Source organism: Dama dama, chromosome 20 (assembly GCF_033118175.1).
Source record: "Dama dama isolate Ldn47 chromosome 20, ASM3311817v1, whole genome shotgun sequence".
In the NCBI taxonomy this organism is placed as follows: Eukaryota; Metazoa; Chordata; class Mammalia; order Artiodactyla; family Cervidae; genus Dama; species Dama dama.
Window position 1 is genome coordinate 4,999,689 of NC_083700.1, and position 24,250 is coordinate 5,023,938.

Genomic DNA, 24,250 nt, shown 5'->3' on the forward strand with positions numbered 1-24,250 from the left:
CCTGCTTTTGCATTCCAGTCCCCTATAATGAAAAGGACATCTTTTTTGGGTGTTAGTTCTAGAAGGTCTTGTAGGTCTTCATAGAACCATTCAACTTCAGCATCTTCAGTGTTACTGGTCGGGGCATAGACTTGGATTACCGTGATATTGAATGGTTTGCCTTGGAAACAAACAGAGATCATTCTCTTGTTTTTGAGATTGCATTCAAGTACTGCATTTCTAACTCTTTTGTTGACTATGAGGGCTACTCCATTTCTTCTAAGGGATTCCTGCCCACAGTAGTAGATATAATGGTCATCTGAGTTAAATTCACCCATTCCAGTCCATCTTAGTTTGCTGATTCCTAGAATGTTGATGTTCACTCTTGCCATCTCCTGTTTGACCACTTCCAATTTGCCTTGATTCATGGACCTAACATTCCAGGTTCCTATGCAATATTGCTCTTTACAGCATCGGACCTTGCTTCTATCACCAGTTCCATCCACAACTGGGTGTTGTCTTTGCTTTGGTTCTATCCCTTCATTCTTTTTGGAGCTGTTTCTCCACTGATCTCCAGTAGCATTTTGGGCATGTCCAAGGTCAGAGGTGGCAGCCGAGAGGAGCTACCCCACGTCCAACATAAGGAGCAGCAGCTGTGCTTTGCTGGAGCAGCCGTGAAGAGATACCCGGCGTCCAAGGTAAGAGAAACCCAAGTCAGCTAAAACTGCTTAAGTCTCCTGTGTTTTGTTGCTAAGGGTGTCCTCTGTTTGTACCTATGCAATCAGATCTTAGCATACAAATGCAGAAAATTAGATTCATCTTTATTAATTTTCATAATCTTAAGTCTGTCTCTCAGTGGTTCCAACTGTAAAGTGTCTGCCTACAAAGTGGGAGACCTGGGTTCAATCCCCGGGTCGGGAAGATCTCCTGGAAAAGGAAATGGCAACCCACTCCAGTATTCTTGCCTGAAAAATCTCATGGACAGAGGAACCTGGTAGGCTACAGTCCATGGGACTGCAAAGAATAAGACATGACTGAGCAACTTCGCTTTCAGTTTTTAACTATTAGAAGCAATCTTCAGTAGAGACTTTTTAAAATCCTATTGTCATTCTATGTATTAGCAAGTGATAAGAGAATCTTATATCCCAACTAGCACAAAGAGACTTTCCTTCAAGCCTCAGGTTTTCACTGCCATGGCATGATTGTGGGGGACCTTCTCCGGTGGCTCAGTGGGCATGATCACGAATATTTTCACAATTAGACATTTTCTCAGCTCACACCTTAAGTAAAGATCCTCTGGCACGGTAGAAGGAGTGCTTAATACCTGTGGCCCCTCACTCATTTAGTAGGAACAGGATACTTATATTTTAGATCAAAGACTCTAAAAGAATTAAATGATAGAGTCAGGGTTAGGTACGAGGCTCACGCCAGCTAAGATTTTATTTAAGAAAAAAAATGTAACTGAAAATAAAAGTCACTCAAGATGAATGAGAGTTTCAAAAAACCCTATAATTCTTCAATGGCAGCTCTTGCACCCGCCGCTCAAGCCGGTTCTAACCCAGCCAAGGTGCTGGAAGGCCGAGCACACAGTGGTGCCCATCAGGCCAATGAGGGCGACGAAGCTCAGGGCTCCCCGCTGCCGCTTTCTGGGTTCTAAAAAAAGAGGAAAGAACAGCAGTTACTGGGGACGCACGGCAATCACAATGCTGTCCGCATTCATGAGCCATTCCATCAAGGCACCTGGGGCTGCACGTTAGACCATCTGGTCTCCAGAGGTCAGCCAGCTCTTTAGCCTAAGCTGTCCATTGTCAGATACTGCATATAAAGTTGTGTGGACTTTAAATCAAATTATAGGATAATAAGTAGAGCTTTGCTTCAGGATCTTTGGGAACTTTCTTCCTCTTCCAGAAGGTAAGCACAGCGAGAAGAGTCTCTTCCCCACTTCTCTGTCAGAAACACCATTTACAGTCCTGATGAGGAGCAGGAGATCTGGAGTCTGACTGCCTGGGTTTGAAATCTACACTTAGTAGCTCTGTGACCTGGAGTCTTAATCTTTCTAAGCCTCAGTTTCCTCATCCATATTCTAATACTATCTATGTCATGGAATTATTATAGGGCTAAATGACATATGCTGAGGTCTTAGAACAGCAATAGACACATTGAAAATGTTCAATAAAAATGAGCTTTGTTATTAAATACTATTCAAAGATTAACAAAAGGAAAGAAGATCACCAGTCTTTCACCTTGGTTATCAAGTTACTTTGATAGATACAACTTGGTTATCAAGTTACAGAAGAGATAGGGAAAATTAAGTTACTTTGCTTTTTGAAAAGCCTGGCTAAACAGGAAAGTACAGTAGCACAAGATTTTAAATCTGTTTCCTTGGCAGACATCAGTGTGTCCTTACCTCCCGTGTAATAGCCGTAAGCATAAAGGACTCGTCCAACAATCCAGGCCAAGCCCAAGCCAGAAACTACACGCTAAAATAAAAGGGCTCTGTTAGTATTTGCATTGAAGAAACAGGCAGATTTTTATTAACATCTAGGATTGATTACACACTTCAATAAAAAGTCAACAATTTCACAGATATGGTAAAATACTCCCTACCAAAGTTAGGGTAGAATGAAATTGTTTTCAGTCGGGAAAACCAAAGCCCTGTGATCCTTCTATGAACTGCCCACAGACCTGAGCGGTGATTGCTGGCCTTCTCCTAGGCAGGTGGGACGGCAGGAACCGCCTGGCTTGCCTTGGAGGAGTCAGTGTGCTAGAGCACAGAGCCACTGTGCTTTGGGAGAGGCAGGCCTCGGGGATGCAGGGTAACCCGGAGAGGAAGCCAGCGGAGAGGCAGGACCAGGGGAGGAGCGCCGTGAGCGGTGGCCTGGGCATTCCGCTGCTGTGTGCCGCTTCATCTCAGCGAGGGCCCCCAGAGGGCTCAGAGGGGCTATGCTGCGACCTATGCATAAGTGTGGGGCTCTACCAGAAAAAGCCAGAGAGGGTGCTATGTTGTGAACCCCAGAATATGCAGTCTTGGGAGAGGACAGTCTCCCCATTTCCAACACCCTTCAGAAGACAGAGGAAAAACTCATGTGAGATGGAAAATGCTTCCATTTGGCCACCCTCCTGGGGGGACAACCCACCTAGTCCAAAGGAGGCCAGGGAGAAGGAGAGAGGAGAGGTGTGAAGACGTGAGTCACCGTATGCCACTGTCCTCAAGCATCTTTCCATTCAGCACTGCCATCAGTGGGGTGAGGTGCCTACTTTAGGGTTTGTATTTGTTTGTTTCCGTGATTTTAGGGACTGTTAAATATCAGTGGGAGTATGCAACAACTATAAACAAACGCCCAGGCACACACGTCACTATCTAGCAGGCCTGTGTTCTCTGCCAGGTTACTCTGTAAACCCAGGAACTGCATTAGGTGCTTGTCCTCAGAGTGGTCTTAGAGTGTTTTTAGAGAACGAAGCACAAGGAATGGGATCCCGGGATGCGGGACAGGAGCAGGGTTGGGGTGGACATCAGGTAGCGCCCCATCTACACAGCCCAGCTAATCTGTTCGGACCAGGGAGTCCAGTCACTTGCTAGGATTGGGGCTCTTCAGAGGCACAAGAAAGAAATATCTTCTCTAAGAGAGCAGTAGATGTTTCTTTGAAAAAAATATAAGACCTCGAGGTTATAAACTATAGATGTGCCATTCTAGCAACTGACAAGAAAAGTGCAAGGCCATTCGGGTACAGAGCAGAGGCTTATGGAAGTCTCAGAGCCCGGAATGTGAGGTACCAGTCCTCTGGTCACAGCCCAATGGAGGGGAAATCTGGCCCCTCGAAAGGAAAGTTTCTGTCCAAAGCAAGACCCAAACGGCAACCAAAGAACCTTGCTTTGTTTAGATAAGTGCAGTGCAGACCGAATCAAGGGCCCACAGGGCCACAGCAGCCTACAAGGTCCCGAGGTCCACCCTCGCCCTGGCCCTCACCCCTGCTCACCACCGAAGCCGGCTGCTCACTGTGCCCCAAGTGGACCAGACAGGCTCCTGCTCATCTCCTGCCTGGGGGTGTCTGGAGACACGGAGGCATGTGCTCCCTACCAGCTGCCTAAGTGTCACCTTCGCAGCAAGGGACCCCTCCAGGCTGCCCCCTCAGCACTGGTCCCCCAGCACTCCCTTCCCACCATGCCTGCTTGTGTTTCCTCTGTGGGGTGCACCACTTTCTAACAAACTACACATTGCATGAAGCTGAAACTCCAATACTTTGGCCACCTGATGTGAAGAGCTGACTCACTGGAAAAGACCCTGCTGCGGGGAGGGATTGGGGGCAGGAGGAGAAGGGGACAACAGAGGATGAGATGGTTGGATGGCATCACCGACTCAATGGACATGAGTTTGAGTAAACTCCAGGAGTTGGTGATGGACAGGGAGGCCTAGTGTGCTGCAGTCCATGGGGTCACAAAGAGTCGGACACAACTGAGCGACTGAACTGAACTGACGTGACATATTGGGTTGGCCAAAAAGTCTGTTTGGGATTTTCTATAAGACGTGGGAAAACACAAATGAACTCTTTGGCCAACCCAATACTTGCATTACTTTTTCGTCTGTAACCCCAACTAAGAGTCAGTGCATGAGACCAGGAGTCTGCCTGTTTTGGTCACTGCAGTAACCTCAGGTGTCCAGGAAATTTCTGTTGCTTGAATAAATACAGCAAAGGAAAACTCGATAAACATGAACCTCCTAGGAGCAGACAGTCCTGGGTTCAAATTGACTTTTTTACTCTAGTTATTTGATCTTGAGAAAGTTATACAGTATTCAAGAGGTTTCTCATCTGTTTTAAAAAAAAAACCAAAAAAAATGGGAAAAATTCTACCTGCCTTAAGAAACTTCATAAGAAGTAACAGAATTTAATTCTTTAAAATATATGGTGCCTAGACATCAAAGATGTTCATTAAATGTTCATTTCCTCTTCCCTCCCCAAAGGCTCAGTGAATTAAATCTATTAAATCTAATTAGATGCCTCCCTCCTCCACCCCACCCTCCCACAAAAAAACTTGTGCTGTGCGTGCTCAGTACTTACTGGGTGGTAAACACCTCCGACAGCTAGAAAAAACAGGAAGGGAGGGTACACTTCCAACCTGGAATAGATAGAAAAAACTTTTTTTAAAGAAAAGCACCCTACTTAAGTGTGTCCATGTAAAACTAAAAACTTTTTACATTCTTACTTGCCAAGTTAGAAATTTGAGAGTAAAAATAATCATGGACTAGAGGTGGAAGGCCAGACCACTAAGATCATCCACCTTCTTTTGCTTTGCTTGGGATTAGAGGTAACTCAGAAGACAGTGAGTCCAAGACCTCAAAGCTAACAAAGTGATGAGGTGAATTAGAGTCAGTTGATTACAGAGCTCAAAGCCTCTCAGCCCCTAGGTTGGGACATTCAGCATCAGTTTAGAGTGGACTTGTTGCAAATAAATACTGCAGAAGAGTACCGTAGCATTAAAGACATGTTGGGGGAGGGATGGAGTGGGAGGTTAGGGTTAGCAGATGTCAGCTATTATATGCAGAGTGGATAAACAACGAGGCCCTATTGTATAGCACAGGCAACTGTATTCAATAGCCTGTAGAAAACCATCATGGAAAAGAAAGTAAAAAAAGAATGTAGGTATAACTGAATCACTTTGCTGTCAGTAAACAGCAGAAATTAACACAGCAAGCTAAATCAACTTCAATTTAAAAAAAGAAATGGAAAGGAAAGGTTATCCAGTCTCTCGCCATCCTGACAACTCTTAATTTTGCTTAATATTTAACCTGTTCATAAACACATTTTATGATACTTTTAATGAGTATCCATGATCATCATCCCAACTGCTCAGCAAACCAAGGGTTGAGGTGTAGGGCAGAAAGCTCCCACTGTGAAGACGTCTCAGGGGCCCAGCAGGGCCAGCACTCACGTGTTCTGGTGAGCTCGCTGAATGCAGTTGAAGATGTGCCCGTTTTCAGGGTCGGTGCTGTACATGGTAGGATACTGTTAAAACAAAGTGTGTGTGATCATACGGCCAAGTGTAGCATTCAGTGTCGAGAGTTAAAGTCAGCCTTGAAGGTAATGTATCCCAAAGCATCTTCTGTCATAACTTTGGTAGATCATCATTCATTTTCTGCTTAAACACATGCAGTGAGAGAGATCTCATTCTCAGAGGCAGATTCAATCTGGGTTTATTACCATCCAGAACAAGGATGTAGGTCTGTGCTATTCAAGGGATGGAGACAGCCCGTGCCAGAGTCAGTGCTCTTGTTGACATTATGCCGTCACTAGTGGCTTTGAGATGCACTGTGAGCAGCAACTGGGAAACAACTCCCTCCCAAGAGTCAATCAGACACCACATCCTTTAAGGGTCCCTTAGCAGGGGAACAGAAACAGTGTGTGAGAATGTTAATGGATGTGCGCATTAAAAAAAGAAACTAGACGAGAACTTTAAAAGGAGTTCTACTGAGGGAGCCTAATTATAATTATTCAGCAGAGTAGACACTTGAAACTGCTCGCCAGGGAGAGCTTCAGTAATCTTCCCTTCTAGATTAGCTGGAACTAAAGGAAGCATTCAGCAGACCTTCCCCCTACGTCTAATGTCCAAGCACGGGATAACCGCAGCGCCACATGCTTCTTTTCTACTTGGGAGACGGGAAAATCACCAGAAGACATCATTTTAAAGTGGCACACCAGAAAACAACTGCAATTTAACCCCTGCTTTTAAAAATTTATTTATCTTTGGCCACACCTCAGAGGCTGTGGGATCTTAGCTACCTAACCAGGGATTGAACCCAGGCCCTCAGCAGTGAAAGCACAGAGTCCTAACCACTACACCACCAGGGAGTTCCCTGTTTAACCTCCTTTAGAAAATAACTCTCTTCCCAGCAAAGAGCTCCAGACAAACGCACACCTGGTTTTTCTACAGAAGAGACAAAAGTGAAACAAGGTCGAAGTGACTCTCCAGCAGGGGCCTGTATTTCTTTCTTTGCTCCTGCCAGCCAGGGGCAGAGTTTCTAATAAGAACAGACTAGCGCCACTAGCCCCTGACCTCTTCCTCTGTGGCTGAAAATGGGTGCTTGCCCCCGACAGGCCTGTAAGGCCACCACTGTGTTCCCACTCACCTCCACTTTGTACTTCTTGCGGGCCTTGGAAACATTGATGGCTAGATGAGTCACCATCAAGAAGCTGGCAGCACCAGTTAGAATCACGAAACCGTATTCCTTAGAGAGGACGGCCATCCTGACTCTGTGGGAGAAAGGACACATTAGGGGGCTGCCTGGCACCGTGGGCTCTGTCCCGCAGGAGGTCTCAGGAGTGCGACGCTCTGTTACCAGCAAGAGTATCCCTACAGATCGAAAAGAGTTGTGAGTGATCTGATGGCTCTAAGAGGTAGTCAGAGACATTAACTACCTAACAGAATCTTTAAAAAAAGGACTGAAGTCTGCAATATGTGCACAGAAATGTTCACGATCACATTCTCTTCTGTGCTGGAGTTCCTTCGATCAACACTGCATTTATGAGGTTTATCTAAACTACTGAAGTAGTCATTGCCACAGGATGGTCTGGCCACTAAAAACCCCAATTAAAAAAAATATTTCACAAGCAAAATGCTCAAAGATTACCAGAAGGAGACGGACAGACAAACAGGGAAAAACAGAAAGAGAGAGAGAGACAGGGTATAAACCAGTAAGGACACAATGACTCCAGGCTTTTGTCTGTCTGCTGGCATGGGAGACACTCTGAGGGCAGGAACCTCTAGGCCTCCCTTGGATCCTGAGGCACGTGCTAGTACAAAACAGGAACATCACACTGGAAGGGAAGGTATTATTTTTAGTGCTTCAAAAGCAGAACGGGGCTCTGAGCAGCTCTTGGAGAACTCAAGGTGTTCATCAAACCAATACTTCAAAACTAACCCCATGACATGTCCTGGTGTCTGCAATGCCACTTACTTTGAAGTGCATCAAAAATGATGATATAAGCTAATATAGCAAAATATTAATTCTAGAACCTGTGTTAGATATATGTATGATAAATGTACAATTCTTTCAACTTTTCTGCATGTTTGAAAAATTTCTTAATGAAATGTTTGGAGGAAAAAAAAGCTCATCTCAGCATTTTTCAGTGTTCGGCAATTTCAGCTCTTTGAGTTCCTGTCCTGCCCCAGAAGGAAAGAAGGAACGCCAAGGAGAAGAAAACTTGGTGGTTGGGAAGAAGCCCTAATAATTTCAAAGTAGTGAGTGCTACCTCCAACCTCTCTGAGCTTTTATCTCCAGATGTCCAAAGAGGACGGCGGCACGCAGAGAAAGAGCTGCAGCGCTTCCCGAGATCTCAGCTGCTGGCCCACCACGTGCCACGGCCCACACGGCCGACAGCTCCCGTGTGTGTTCTGCCCTCAGTTTAGAGCTTCCATCCCTGCTAACTGTCTGGCTACCATCTCTCCCGTAAGCCTGGGAGGGTTACCCTGCTCCAAAATGTTTCTAGTCATCCTCACTAACAACCCTACAAGATAGTATTCTCCCTATCTTCCAAAGAATGCCCAGAGGTTAAGTAATGTTCCAAAGGTCTAAAAGAGAAAGTAGCAGAGTTGGGATTCAAACTTAGATTCCGATTAGGTTCCCATGTCCCCTTTCAATTCCACTTGGCGACTCAGAGTTGAGTAGACACTGGAGTCACAGCATCTTTCTCAGTGTGGAATCTGGGGCCTGGAAACAGCTCAGCTCTTTAAAAGTTTAAGTTTCCCTTCCGTCTGCAAAATAACATTTGAAAACAAAATCCTAAAATCTACGCACCCCTCACCATGTTCCACAGTAATTCCCATCAGTTTCCCTTGCTATATTCTTTCTTCACCTGGAGCTGCTTGCTGAGGGGTACCCACCACCCTCTTCTTCGGGCCCGGGGACACATTCTGGAAAGGTCCATTCCCATGACTCAGCACCGAAGTCACCACCAGGTCAGCCTCTCCTGGGCTATCAGGTGTGCCTGCAGAGAGCAAGGAGTCTCTGGCTGCCCTCCAAGCTCCCCCGCCCTCATTCTCTTCTAGAGTTAGTCATTTTCAGAGTTTAGAAAATCAGCTTGGGGAGAAAGCTTTAGTAGTAGATAGTAAAACAAAAATACGGAGTGAATACCAAACACCTCTTTAAAAATTAAAATAAACACAACTATCTGATTGCCCTGGAGTTCAACACATCTAGGCCAAACAGGCTATTGAAAATGAAGCTGTTTCTGACTTTGCCAAAAGCTGACTGTCTAAGAATTACATGGTCAGGCTCAGCTGGTAAAGAATCTGCCTGCAATGAGGGAGACCTGGGTTGGACCCCTGGGTTGGGAAGATCCCCTGGAGAAGGGAAAGGCTACCCACTCCAGTATTCTGGTCTAGAGAATTGCATGGACTGTATAGTCCATGGGGTTGCAAAGAGCGACTCAACGACTTTTACTTTACTATCTGGTTTAGATCAAAGTTTCCAAGCTGAAAGTCCATTCAGACCTCAGCTTTGGATGGTGGGTTGGGCTCCCTCACAGCCTGGGGTCACCTTGCGACTTTTCAGCTTCCCCCAAATCCCAAAAGTTCCATTTTACAGAAAAGGAAATAGAGGCAAGAGAGGTGAAGGCAGAGCTAAGACCAGAACAGGCTGTAGAATTTCCCCCCAAATACTCCAGCTAGCCCTGGCAAAACATTAGAACTCATGGGCAAGTCACTGGCCTGTTTTTCTGGCCTGTAAGGGTTTGGGTAGAAGAAGGTAGATGGCAGGACAGAGAAGTGCCTTTTGAGCAGATGTTTCTACTGTAGGCAATGAACTTGGAAAGGCAACTGCTCAAAAATCTGCAATTTGGGGCTTCCCTAGTGGTCCACTGGCTAAGACTCCATGCTTCCAGTGCAAGGGACCCGGGTTCGATCCCTGGTCAGGGAACTAGATCTCACATACTGCAACTACGAGTTCTAATGCTGCAACTAAAGATCCTGTATGTTGCAACTAAGACTCAGTGCAGTCAAATAAATAACTAATACATAAATATTTAAGAGAATCTGCAATTGGAAATTAATGTCTACTAGCGTGCTCCTCTTCCAAAACATAAATGCAGTTTCGGAGGACATGCTGAGGCAGTCACACCCTAATGAACATGCTCACATGTCTCCTCACATGCTGCTGTGGTGATAGGTACTCGGGGAAAAGGAATCTGGGTGGGGGCAAGCAGAAGCAGGAGCAAGACCTTTGAAGGACAGAGAATTTACATTAAGGGGGACCTAGAGTCTGATGCTAAAGTAGGTGCTCTGCAAAAGATGGTGCAATGGGTCAGGAAGCTAAATGTGCCAGGGGCAGGAAGAGAGGGGAGGCCCTCCCCAAGGCTCTCCCTGCAGGACCCATGGACACGCCTGCGCAAATGCAGAAGCCAAGCCTTCTCAGCCCGCCCAGACACCGCCTCGCACTTTCACCCAGTGAAGAGCCCTGCTTCACAGGCGCTGCAGCCGGCTGGTGTGATCAGGGCTAGGACAGAGAGAGCAGCCAACTGCACCAGCTACTTAGCTCCCACGAGGGAGGGACCGTGTTTGTCTGGCATCCTCTGTGCCAAGCTCAGAGTGTGTGCTCACAGAAAGCTGTAGAAGAAATGAAGCAAGCTCCAGGTGGCTTTCAAAATGATCCCTCCACTCCGCACAGTGCCTGGCATAAAGTATGTGCCTAACCCAGGTCAGTTTCCTTTTTATCCCCCTTACGCTATCTACTGAGACAATGGAAGCAATTGGATGTATGAATTCCTGGAGAAAGAGATCAGAGCACAGAGGAGCTCTGTCAGTGTAGCTGATGAAGACACAGATCCCATGGGGATCGAAAGTGCTTAGGCTTGTCCTTTAAGAAAAGAATCTGTTTAATTCACTTAGGGGTCAAAAAACAAAAAAAATCTTCATTTGTCGAATCTCTATTTCCTGAGAAATCCAGGGCAGGGAGTTGGACACTCCCAACCTGTGGTGGGTTCGGGTGTGTACACTGGGAAAGGGGAGGCACTTCAGCTCACAGGAGCCTTGTCCCAGGCAGCCCCAGCCACACCCAAGGCTGGGCCGGCCCGCGGCTAGTAGATAGCTCCCAGGGCACAGGCTTGAGAAGCTGATATGCGGAACATAAACCTCTCTTTGACTGAAGCACTCATTCGGGCTGCACACCACAGTTTGTTGATTACATACCTGCTCTGTGTCACCAGCAACCGATATATCCACCCAGCAAGATAAGGTTCTTGGGGTGGGAACTCTGCCCTAGACTTTGCCTTCTACATGGTGACAGACACCCATTGGTCCTTTTGGAACTGAACTTTCATGACCAGTATAGATTACTCTGTAACTGTCTTGGTTGTATAATAGCACTTGTGAATTTTCATGCAGTTTTCAGGGTTAGTCACACACCAGCTGTAAAGATTAAAATTTATGATCCGTACAAATAAAAATTTATTTAGTTACTTTGCAGTATTGCATGCTTCTGGGGGACATGTAAAACAGAACCATCTGGAGAACAGCCTGAAAGCAGGTAGTATGCTTTATACTGTTCATATTTTTAAAATGCTCAATAATTCTACTGGTAATCTATCCCAGGGTGGTAATCAGGAAGGCAAACAGATACGGTTCAAACACATTCACTTCAGCACTGTGTATAACAGCAAAAACAGAAATGGTACAGATGTCCAAACAAAGAGGACTAACTAAATAAATAACATAGCCATAAGATAGAATAGAATATAATCATCAAAAATAGTGAAATATTTCAGATGGTGAAACAGATTTAAAAAAAGACAACAAAGTGTATATCTTAGTTTTCTCAATAATAGAAAAAATTAAAGAAGAAAATATCAAAATCATAAGCATAGTTATTTTTAAATGGCTGAATTAGATTTTCCTTTGTACCTTTCTAGAATGTCTAAAATGAGCAAATATATGCCAAAAAGTTATATAAAAAATGGCCTAACGGAAGTCCTAAACAGACATTTCTCCAAAAAAGACATACAGATGGCTAAGAAACACATGGAAAAATGCTCAACATCATTTATTAGAGAAATGCAAATCAAAACTACAATGAGGTTTCACCTCATACTGATCAGAATGGCCATGATCAAAAAAATCTATAAACAATAAATGTGAGACAGGATGAGGATAAAAAAGGGAACCCTCCTGTACTATTCATGGTAATGTAAATTGATAAAGTCACTCACTTTGGAGAACAGTATGGAGATTTCTTTAAAAAACTAGGAATAAAACTACCATATGACCCAGCAATCCCATTATTGGGCACACACCCTGAGAAGCCACAATTCTAAAAGACACAAGTGCCCCAGTGTTCACCGCAGCACTATTTACAACAGCCAAGACATGGAGGCAATCTAGACGTCCATCAGCAGATGAATGGATAAAGAAGTTGTGGTACACAGAGACAATGGAATATTACTCAGCCATAAGAATGAACAAATCTGAGTCAGTTCTAGTGAGGTAGATGAACCTAGAGCCTGTTATACAGAGTGGAGTAAGTCAGAAAGAGAAAAATATCATATATTAATGAATATATATGGAATCTAGAAAAATGGTACTGATGAATCCATATGTAGGGCAGCAACAGGGATGCAGATATAGAGAATAGACTGTGGGCCCAGTGGGGGAAGGAGAGGGTGGGATAAATTGAGAAAGTAGCACTAAAACTTATTCATTACCATATGTAAAAGGGGTAGCCAGTGGGACTGGATGATGCAGGGAACTCAACCTGGCGATCTGTGACAACCTAGAGGGATGGGGTGGGGAGGTGGGGAGGTTCAAGATGGAGGGGACATATGTATACCTACAGCTGATTCATGCTGGTGTAGAGCAGGAACCAACAGGTTGTAAAGCGATTATCTTCCAATTAAAAGTAAGCAAATTAAAAAAGAAACAAGCAAAAAAAAAATGGCCTGACAATAATTAGTAATTGAGGAGACAGAGGAACAGGCAGTATGTTTAATGGAGCCGAAGAATCAGACCTGATTTTTAGCTTGAACTTACCCACTAAGTGCAGTACACAGCCTTGCAGGTAAGGGTGCAGCTCTGAAATCAAATTGTCTGGGTTTAGAACCTGGATCTCATACTCCGAGCTCTGTGTCCTCAAGAAAATTACTCAGTGTCTTTCAGCAGCCGCGACTTCCTCGACTCTTAACTGGAGATGATCATGGTACCCACCCCACAGCATGGAGTAGCTGTAAAGCTAAATAGGGACACTGTCTCTAAACATCCATCAAGCTACCTGCCATACCCTAAGTACTCAATAAATGTTACATATTAGGTTACACTGTGTGCTAATGTTCCGTTAACTGTCTTTGCTCTGATTCAGTGATAAAAGGCGGTTTGAATATATGATGATATTTATGATATCAATTTAAGAATTTATAATTTTGAATTACCATTTTAAGATAGCAAACATAGCTTATAACTACACACATTCCCCTCTTTTTCCAAACTCTTAACAGCGAGCCATGTTACAACAGATTATCTGACAAGCAGGCGTATTCAGAAGGAAGCAGGCTTCTAGTACAAACCATGGAGATCAGCAAACCTAGTCATGCAAGCCCTCCCTGTAGTCAGACACGCTCACACTGCATGGGGCTGAGTGCATGTTCATTTACTTGTCAGGCTTATTGAGTGCCTACTACGGCTGCTCCGTGGGCTGGTGTAAGAGAGAAGATGACAAGCTGAATTTGCCCCTGCCCTCAGGAAGCTCATGTTCTGTTGGAGGAAGTAGGCAAATAAGAAAACAAATACTCAATTCCAGATTCTTCCTTCATAGCAGTGATGGGAAACCAAGTACAAACACTCCCCACCAGGGACTTCTCTGGTGGTCCACTGGTTAAGAATCCAGCTCCCAGTCAATGGGATGTGGGCTTGATCCCTGGTTGGGGAACGAAGATCCCACATGCCGAGGGGCATCTAAGCCCGCACTGCAACAAAAGATGCTACAACTAGGACCTGATGCAGCCCAAACAAATATTTTTAAAAACTCCTCTCAAAAATGAAACTAAATGGGGTGGGGAAAGGCAGAAATAGGACAGAAGTGTTTCTGTTCCCTCCTCACTTAGTAATTATAGAGGTATTTGCTTCCAGTTAACTACTTCCTGGCACACTTAAGTCAAAACAGTTGAGAGAACATTAAACTGAAGGTTTAGAAAGAATTAGTTTTTCTTTTTATTTAGAAAATTCTTGTCTCTTATTTAATAGCAGAAATCCTTTTGGGAATGTTTTTATTCCTAGCAGACTTGAATGCTGTTTATGATTTGTCTTCTGCCATGGGAAAATCTAAGGAAGCACAGACAGTGAGAATTCTGGAGTAAGACTCATGTTCAGACCCTACCTCTGGGAGCTTGTAAATGTTATTTAATTTCTCTGCCAAATTGGAGAATACTATTTACTTCACAGGATGGTTTGAGGAGTTAAATGAGATAAGCTAGACTAAGCATCTCATATGAACACTTATTAAATGCTGATCCAAACACAAAGACATATTATATATCCTGGCAAGTATACTATCTGTCCATCTATGTGAATACCTCCTAAATAAGGAGGATATTGACTTTTCTACAAATCAGTAATGTGCTCTGACTTGGGAATTAATTCTGATAGTTTGGAATAGATTCAAATTAGGCAAAAGGCTGGTCTATTAGATTCCTGACGTGGACAGCATAATGACAGAAGAAGTTAATCTCCTAGTGTGGACAGCATGAGTCCAAGAAACATTTAATTCATTTATTCAACCACAATATACAGAGTATCTATTCTATGCCAGGCACTGTTTAGGTGTGGGAATATACCAGTGGACAAGATGAAGTCCCTGATCTCAACGCACTGACATTCTAATGAGAGAAGACTGAGAAGAAATACGCAAAGTCATTCTGAGAGAGCAATGACTTTTTGTGTGTGTGTGTGGCTGCATCGGGTCTTAGTTGCATCATGCAGGATCCTTCATTGCAATGCACAGATTCTCTAGTTATGGCATGCAGGCTTAGTTGCTCCATAGCATGTAGGATCTTAGTTCTCCAACCAGGAATTGAACCCGCATCACCTGCATTGCAAAGCAGAATCTTAACCACTGGACTGCCAGGTAAGTCCTCAGCAATGACTATTATGGAGAACATACAAGGCAGTGGTGGAAAGGGGATGGGTGGGGGAGGGGGTACAACAGCAGGATTGTCTGGGAAAGATCGCTTTTCTGCAGCCAACATCTGCATTGACCCATGAATGCAGAAGAAACAGCCACGCAACACTGAGGGAAAGAACCTTCCAATCAGAGGGAAGAGCAGGTGCAGAGGAAGGCTCTGGGCGAGAGAAGGCCTGGACCCCAGTGACTGGCGAGAACAGATGGGGATAAGGTTAGAGAGTCAGGGCCAGACCAGGAGAGGGTCTTTACATGTCATGTAACAGTTAACACTTCCTGCTTCTCCCTCAAGGGACTAAGATGACATGTGTAGAAGAAGAAAGGGTATGCAATTGCTAAGTGTTAGCAGAGGAAGCATCACCCTCCAAAGGGAAAGCTGTTTGATTAAGCAAACATGACCATCGTTATGGTGAGCCTTGGGGTGGATTCAACTCCAACCCATGGAAAGAGCTTTCCAGGTATGAAAATGGACCAGGAGTAAGTAGTACAGACCCTAAATGTAAGGAAGAAAGAATTCTGAAAAGAAGTGGACACCTCTGTGAAGAATCACAAACAGAATATGCTCTTGGCTTGGGTGAGGGGGACCCTGTGATGGCCAGGTTTTAGGGGAGTAGTAGAAAGTGGAGCCCGTGTGTCGAAGGTCAAAAGTGGGCTGTAATGGAATACACTCGGACAGCCCTCCCTCCTAAATCACTCCTGCTGCCCAATCCCACCAATGTGGCCTGTGAGAGTCCTACCCCTTCCTGGGCAGCCTTTCTTCCCGACGGACCCTCACCAGCCTCAGGCTCTACCTTGGGATGCTTGCATATCCTGAGAATACCTTAGAAACCAAATTACTCCTATAATATATATATTTAAACATATATATATACACATATATATGTATGTGTATATATACATACACAAAATATATATACATTTAAATATACATATTAAAATGTTTGTAACTTTTTTATTTGTCAAAACGTTTATTACTGGCCAAATGTAACTTTCTGAGCATGTATCAGGTTGGAGAAAAAAAACTAGGGAGAGTAGTTAGGCAGGTGGGGCACGGGACCAGACCACAGTGGGCTTCCAGGGGGAGATCAGAAAACGCTGGTGCCCTGGTGACTGGTGGGGCCTTGAAGTCTGTGGTGGAAGGAGCAGGACTTGGAGCAACAAGTCTTTGGTACAGCCAGTGAGTAGACAGTGGATTTTTAAAAAGCCACAAGGCACCACTGTAAAGTCTCACTTTAGGAGTGAGCAAGCTTGGACTTAAAATGAGGCTGTGTTGTCTCAGCCCTAGAAGCTACGCTCTTTTCCAGTGCCTGAGTTCATGGGGCTCGTTATGCTATCTGGCTAAGGTACTCTCCTCCAGGAATGACTGATTCTCCTAGAAACACCAGCACTCCAGGGCTATCCTTCACGAGCTGTTTCCTCCGAGTCCCGCTTCTGCCACCACTCCGCTTATCACACTGGGGCAGGGGTTCCTTCAGTTATAAAAGGATTAATCAGAGAACTTCCTGAACTGCAATCAGCAGAATACTCCTGGGGAAAAGCTCTCCTTCACTATTTACTCCACTCCCTCTGAGCTGCCGACAGAAATTCCCCAGATACAACCAGCACTGCACAAAGGGGGCAAAAGGCCAGCTGGAGCACTGGGCAACGGTCTCAAATAATTTATGACTTTTGAGCCATGCAGTTAAAACAACTTATCTTTTACTAAATGAAAATCAATAAAATATTTCAAGGGAGAGAGGATTTCAACTTTCACCTCTCTCTCTGCGCTCAAACAAATAAATAAAAGCCAGAGTGGACAACGGTAACCCCTACTTCCATTTGTAAGATTGCTCTTCTCCATCGGTACAGCAATTTCTCAACAGTTTTTATTATTATTATTATTGTTAATGCATCAGGAGTGGGACAATGCTACAGCACTGACAGACTGACTTGGCGCCCTTCCCCAGTATTTCATTAAAATCCTTATTTGGCTGCCTGTGCTACTAATCCAATCTTCCTTATATACGGTCCTTTATTTTACATGGTATTTTTTCATGTGAATAATACAAGGATGGTAACTTAAAGGGCTTCATGTGACCATATCAAATGGAGAAAGTTAAGAGCCTGGAAAGAAGTAGCACAAAAGTAATTCCCTATTTCCATGATGGGAGAGGAAAAAAAGAGAGTTTCTTTGGGCTCATCCTACATTTTCAAAATGCCAGTCTGGTAACTTCTATGCTAAACAGATGGTAAAACCTGTTTGAGAGTCAAAGTTTCAAATGGCAGCTAAAGGAAGACATGGACAGTTAAGAGAAGGAAAGAAAAACTATTCTCCACAATTGCTTTGCATATTCAGTAGACATTTCTCCAAGGGCTAAAAATGAAAAGTCAGTTAAATAGGCAGGCCAACACTTCTCCAGCCTCAATTATTAACTCAAGTGAGGCAAACAGCAGAGGCAGATCATAAAGTGGGTCTCTCCCAGTTCCTCACATTCTTTAATTCCTCATCCACACTGCTGGCAGAACTCGGAAGGTGGAGGTCAGCTATAAGTTACGGGAACGGAAGAGCTGTCTTTTTAAGAGATAAATGTCCTACAATCCAAACCTATTCAATTGAAGATTAAGTAGCCACAGCTTGGAATATAAAATATTCAAGTTCCACATGTCATTTAAAAAGCATTTATTTATCTTTTTTAGCTGTGCCGGGTCTCTGTTGCTGGGCAGGCTTTCTCTAGTTGTGGCAAGCAGGGGGCTACGCTACAGTCGCAGTGATGCCTGTTGTGGGGCATCGATAGTTACAACACGTGGGCTCAGTAGCTGCAGCTCCTGGGCTCTAGAGCTCAGGCTCAGTACTTGTGGGGCAGTGGGTTTAGTTGCTCTGCAGTCCTGTGGGATCCTCCTGGATCAGGGACTGAACCCATGTCTTCTGCGTTGGCAGGCGGATTCTCTACCACTGGGCCATCAAGGAAGCCTCACATATGTCATTTTAATTCCAATGTTTTGGTGAACCGTCAGTGCTGAGGACAAATGGCTATATCACTATCCTTGCTGCGAGCAGGGGAGGGGCTGGTGAAGGAGCATTTGATGCTCAAGTCTGAGTGAATGTTTCCTGGTTATGTTGGATGAGCCTGCACTGACAGTTACACTCTGTTAAGGTCAAAGCAAATTACTTGCTCCCTTCTTCTCTGGAGTCTGACTGCAGCGTGAAAAACACTAAACACACATGCCTAATGGAATCCCCCTTGGGAAGAACTGGTAAGTCAGCTCTTCAGGAATCGAAGAATACTAGACTATAAGACTGAACAAACCCTGGGTTCCCTTGTTTGTGCAAAGATGAAATCTCCCAAACAGATTCTTGACCCAAGAATTCTTGACCCTATGGGCGAGAGTTTCTTGATGCGCTGACCTAGAAGCCTTGAGCCACCATGGACCATCTGGAGCCCAGCCTCCAGGGAGGCGTGATCCCAGGGACAGGCTGCAGAACATGTCCCATGGTCTAAGGGCACCAATCTCAGAGGACGGGAGAGAACAGGGAGCAGTCATGGGACACAGAAGAAAATAAAACTCTTGTAACAATGCATTCCCCTGATGCTGGGAAAGGCAGAGAGAAGAGGGCGGCAGAGGGTGAGATGGTTAGACAGGATCACTGACTCGATGGGCATGAACTTGAGAAAACTTCAGGACACAGTGGAGGACAGGGAAACCCGGTGTGCTGCAGTCCTATGGCGTTACAGAGTGGAACGTGACTTAGTGACTGAACAACAACAATTCATTCAAGGGAGCTGATTTGATACAATCAATCCAGAACAAACCATTTCATCTAATGGAATGCTCACTTTAACTAAGCCCACACCTACCACCTTCCTCAGTATTGCCTCAAGATGACTCCTTCCCCATGTTATCCCCTACTGAATGCTGGGTACCACGCGCAGTGCAGGATTACACTGGTCATCAAGACAGAGAAAGGAGGTCCTGGCATTCCAGAAAATGGAGTCAAAAGGAGTAAGACGACTTGGGAGGATCATGAAACAGGAGGGGAAGAGACTGAACTAAGGTCTCTGAAGGACGTCATGTGAGATGTGAGAACATAGTAGAGAAAACAGCAAGGACACGGGCACAGAGAAAGGGGAGGGTTTACTTGTATAAGGAAGAAAAAGGAGACCAGTGCTGGCTGGAGGGTAGTGATAGAGGCTAGACGAAGAGTGGTAGGGAAAATCAATGATTATTAATAAATTATTATTAGCACATATATTATTTACTATGTGTCAAACACGGTTCTAAATAGTTCATCAATATTAACTCATTTAAACCCCCAGAGCATCCCTATGATATATTATTACTCCATTTTGCAGATGAGGAAACTGAATATGAGAAGGTTAAGTACCGTGCCCAGGACACGCAGCTATCACAGAGAAAGCCTGGATTCACACATAGCCAGGCAGTCTGGCTCAAGAGTCATGCTCTAAACTCTTGGCTATATATCCTCTCTCAACAAGGTTGAGGAGCAAGTGTGACCACACCTAACCTCTTCAGAGACTTTTCTACTTCCCCAGACCCTGTCCTGACGATAAGATATATTAACGAGAATAGAAAGCTAATAATTAACTCCAAGTCTATGACTGATTAAAGCCCGAGAGCTTTCTCATTGGAAGAAGAAAAAAGTTTGGAAAAGGTCCAAGTTTTTTTTTTTTCCCCTTTCTTTTTAATGAGTGTCAGCAATGCAGTATGAAAAGAGGAGAGATATTAGAAAAAAAAAAAAAAAACAAAACCTCTAATCTTTCAGGTGAACAGGTTTGTAAGAAGCAAAGCAGCACAGAAATTGGCACTTCTTTTTTATATCATGATTCCCACACAACCTGTCCCTTAATTAGCATTATACAGGAACGGACGGGCAGAGTGAAACTAAGCTCTGACTTCCTGGATAGGAACAAAAAAACCTCTAATGAGTCACACTGACACCACTTGGATTTTCCATCACAAGAAATGTGGGTGCACTGTAGTTAATTCTTAGCAGCTGCTGAGTTCCCAAGTGTCTCCATTCAGAGTCCCTCTGAATGAAGGAATTACATAGGCGGCAGGTCTTGTCTGAAACGAGAGTCTAACTCTTCAGGCCTGTCTGTACTTAGAATGAAGTTGTGTCATAATCATTCACATTTCTTGGGCTGGAGAAATTTTTAAAAAAGCATATAGATAAAAATAAATTTCTTAGGCTCTTAAATAAAAAAGTGAATTAAGACACCAAAATATTAGAATATAAGTTCCAGTTAATGAGTAGGTGGACTCAAGAAAGAACTCAGAGGGTAACAGAGGATTGATGATTCTAAATGCTGAAATCCTTAAAGGTGTTTGCAAATGTATTTGGAAGGTCGTATAACTGCCCCATAGGAAAATAGGTAGATAGCATAAGAGACAGGGCAATACAAAAATTCTATTTTACATAGCAGTAACCTACCTGGTAACTTCTGAATTCTTGTTTTTCAAAAGGATGGTATACTCATAAGTAGTATTAATGAAACTAGTTGCAAAAAACCATAGCAGTATATTCTTTTAAACAAATATTGCTTTAAAAAAAGGTAAATGGTTCATGATCAATTGTGGTTGGCAAGGCTGTTCTGAATACAGATTCAGAATATTTAAATAAAAATATAGGGAATATATTTGGATATTGCTATCTGTGCAGCTGGCACTAAATTACTTTTTGACAGATTGATTTGTCATTCACTTCATTCCAGATTTCTCCATGTAGGTTCAGCTCCTTTACTATCCTCCAGTTTAAGAGGTTCCCCTTCACGGACTGCATCTCTGCAGAACCCTGAACTGGCAGGATTAAGTCGAAATAAGGGGTAAGACTGCCCTTCTCCAGTTTTGTTCCTTATGTCTGGAATAAGCCCTGGAAGTGCGCTTTCTATGATTGGACACAGTATCTCTACCAGTATCTCTGTTTTATATATAGTAACATCATTTGGGAGTGGGGTGGGGAATGGCTTGACGAAGTTTTCTATTTCTGTAACACTGTGTCAGGAGGGAAGCTTCACAGAATGTCCTCCCCGGCAGAAAGTATTTGTTTGGATTTTAGATATAAACGTATTAAACTCAGTTAACTTTAACTCCTGTGAGAATGAACAATTCCCTGACTCACGTACTATATGCTCATTACTGAACTGGTTGGCCTAAATTAAGCACAGACTGTAATTTTGACCAGTAATCTTGGATGCTTCCCAGAAACTGCAGGCTCCCGATGATCTACAGATTTCCCAAGGGGTGCCCTTGCTTCAGCTCCCACGGACAGAGAAATCTAACATCTGCGGCAATTCCACACGACCACACCCAGGTCTACAGCACCTGCAAAGAGTCACACATCTGCAGAGCAGTTGGGAGTCCCTCCCTCCAGAAGCCCCTTTCTCTGTTAGGGGATTAAAGCCACAAGCCCAAGGCTCTTTTCCTACCCACCCTCTTTTGTCTCTGGTTTTCTTTTACCTCGCTTCCCATACTCTGGTCCCCGAAGCTACAATGTAGCGGTAAGCTTCGTGACACTCAAGGAAAGTGTTAGCAGAAGCCGGAACATCGGGGAATAAGCTACCAATCAGCCCCCAGCCCCTTCCACCGCCCTGCAGCTGCTCCACCGCTGGGGCCCTAGGGCTCCCTGCAGCCACATTAGATGAAGGACTCCTCTGAAATCCAAGACAGAATCTAAACGAAGGTTCCGCCTCCTCTCTTGCTTTAAGGCGGCGGTAGGAAATGACCCACTCGTAGGTTCCAATACAAACATACGGAAAAACGTTTCTACGAGGCCGGAGAAAAATAAACACAATTCCTGGGAGGCCCTCCCAGAAACTTCCTAGCAACACATGCACACCCGCAGCTGGCGCAGCGCTCGCAGGCCACTTTAAAAACCTGTGTCACCCACCAGGCCTGCACCGCCCGCTGCCCCTGCAGTGCCCTGCGCGCCCATCCTGTGCACCAGAGATGCAGCTGGCAGGGTCGGGTGGGGTCCGGGAGGCAGAAAAGGCGAGCCCGGGGTCCACACAGCCCAGGGAACGGGGGAGAGGAAAGGACGTAACTGAGGAAGCGTTGACCTTGAGAATCTCCCTGAGTTTTAGATAGCGAGGCTAGCCTGACTTAGACGCTCCACATTCACTACATCATGGGGAGGATGGAGGGCAAAGGGGATGGGAAGGTAGAAACTACAATCAAGAAGCGAGAGAGCGAGCGAGCCCCTATTCAGCTAGGGATGGCAGAGATATGGGCAGTGCCCAGCGCAGAAGCTGAAGTGCCCCCGAGGCCCACCCTCTTCGCTGCCCACAGGTCCCGGGACTCACCTGGATCACCTTCGCTCGCCTGGTGCGGAACTCAGTGCGCAGCGGAAGAGTAGGTGCGGCGTCCTTGGCCTCTAGCAGAGTGGGGCGTGGCCCGGAGCAGTCCCCGCCCCAACCCCGGGCAGCACGAGGCCACGCCCCCAAGGCAGGGCTCCGGATGCCCGACAGGGACTTCAGAGTACCACCCCCGGGCCCCTGGTTTTGAGGCATAGTCTAAATTTTCTTCCTCCTTATGGTTGTCCTCCTCTGTCCATGGAATTTTCCAGGCAAGAATACGGGAATGGATTGCCATTTCATTCTCCAGGGAGATTTAACCCTCCCACCCCCAAATACATTTATCTGTTCCTTTCTGCAAATGCCATCGTAGCCGCCTTCCTAAACTCTCCCGGCCAGTTCATATTTCTCGGGTTGCATTTGTTGCATGGTAGGACCTTAATAAGTTATCCCTAGCAGAGCCACCGTAGTTCGCTTCTAGGCGCTCTGCGGTGAAGGCGGAAGCACAGGTTTGCACGGCGCGTGCGCGAAGTGGGAGGGCGCCCAAGCCGAGGGATGGGTATGTTCTGGCTGAGTTTAGTTTGGGGTAGGCGCTCACGGTCCCAGATGAAAGGGTTTAGGGATGTTAGAGCCTGTGTGTTTCCCTACTATTGTTAGTTTTTCCAAAATCCGGCACCTAGCACTTCTAGCGTGATGGCCGCACCCATTCGCCCCCATCTTCACACACGCTGCCCGCTCGCCCGCTCCAGCTCTCCGGAAACGAGACCGCACTGCCTCAGGGACCCATAGATCCTTGATCGCGAATTTCTGCCCCAGTTAGGCCCTCTAGTCTGGGCATGGTGCGGTGAGCTTTTAAGTGAGGTCTGCAAGCTGGGTCAAGCTGGAAAGAGTGGAGCTTACTTACAAAGCGCTGTAAGCTCAGTCCCGAACAGTCGACTGCAAAAAGCACCAAAGTTTCCAGTTTTCAAGTGTCCTAAGTGGGCCCATCACCCCTTTACTCTGGACACCCCACATCCACATTCATACGCCGCGTGTGGGCCAACCCTAGTGTCTCTTACATAGGGGTACTTCCTTCCTCTATGAGAGCCTGTGTTTCCAGGTCGAGTTGTAGAAAGGTTGGAATCTTGATCTTGAAAAGGCTCTAGGGTGGGTGTCTTTTTCCTTTTTAGTGATTTGTCATATTCACATTCCTGGAAGTATTTTGAGGGCTATTGTTTCAACAACTTCCAACCATTCTCAAGCTTTCAACTTCTTCAGTAAAGTGAAAGCGAAGGTGTTATTCACTCAGTCCTGCCCAGAGTGTCTGTGACCCCATGGACTGTAGCCTGCCAGGCTTCTGTGTTCATGGAATTACCCAGGCAAGAATATTGCAGTGGGTAGCCATTCCATTATCCAGGGGATGTTTCCAACCTAGGAAACAGGTCTCCTGCACTGAAGGCAGATTCTTTATGTTTGAACCACCAGGGAAGCCGTTGTATTTTAGGGTTTCTGGCAAAGAACGGTTTTCACTGAACACTGCAAATAAAAAGGTAGGAAAGCATTTGTACATTATTGAGGGGCATTTTCCCACTCCTTTGCTTCCAGAGATTGAGGGTGTTTTTTGTTGTAGTCTTCTTGTCTACCTCCCGCCACACCCCCCCAACCTTATTTCATATGTTGAAACCTGATCCCCACTCTGAGGGTATTCATGGGTTGGGCCTTTGGGAGCTATTAGTTCATGAGGGTTCAGCTCAGTTCAGTTGCTCAGTCTTGTCGGACTCCTGTGACCCCATGAACCTCAGCTCGCCAGGTCTCCCTGTCCATAACCAACTCACGGAGTTTACCCAGACT

At 45.2% G+C, this 24,250-nt stretch overlaps 1 protein-coding gene across 1 annotated transcript; it reads right to left on the reverse strand.

The window, feature by feature from the left end:
* Positions 1 to 1,388: 1,388 nt before the first annotated feature.
* Positions 1,389 to 22,578, reverse strand: MGST3 (microsomal glutathione S-transferase 3). Its single transcript, XM_061120214.1, has 6 exons — positions 22,430 to 22,578; positions 7,104 to 7,227; positions 5,909 to 5,982; positions 5,038 to 5,095; positions 2,387 to 2,459; positions 1,389 to 1,632 (listed from the first exon to the last, which is right to left on the reverse strand). The coding sequence occupies exons 2-6, from the start codon at positions 7,218 to 7,220 to the stop codon at positions 1,496 to 1,498; spliced, it is 459 nt and encodes a 152-aa protein (XP_060976197.1). The 5' UTR covers positions 7,221 to 7,227; positions 22,430 to 22,578; the 3' UTR covers positions 1,389 to 1,495.
* Between the last annotated feature and the right edge of the window lie 1,672 nt (positions 22,579 to 24,250).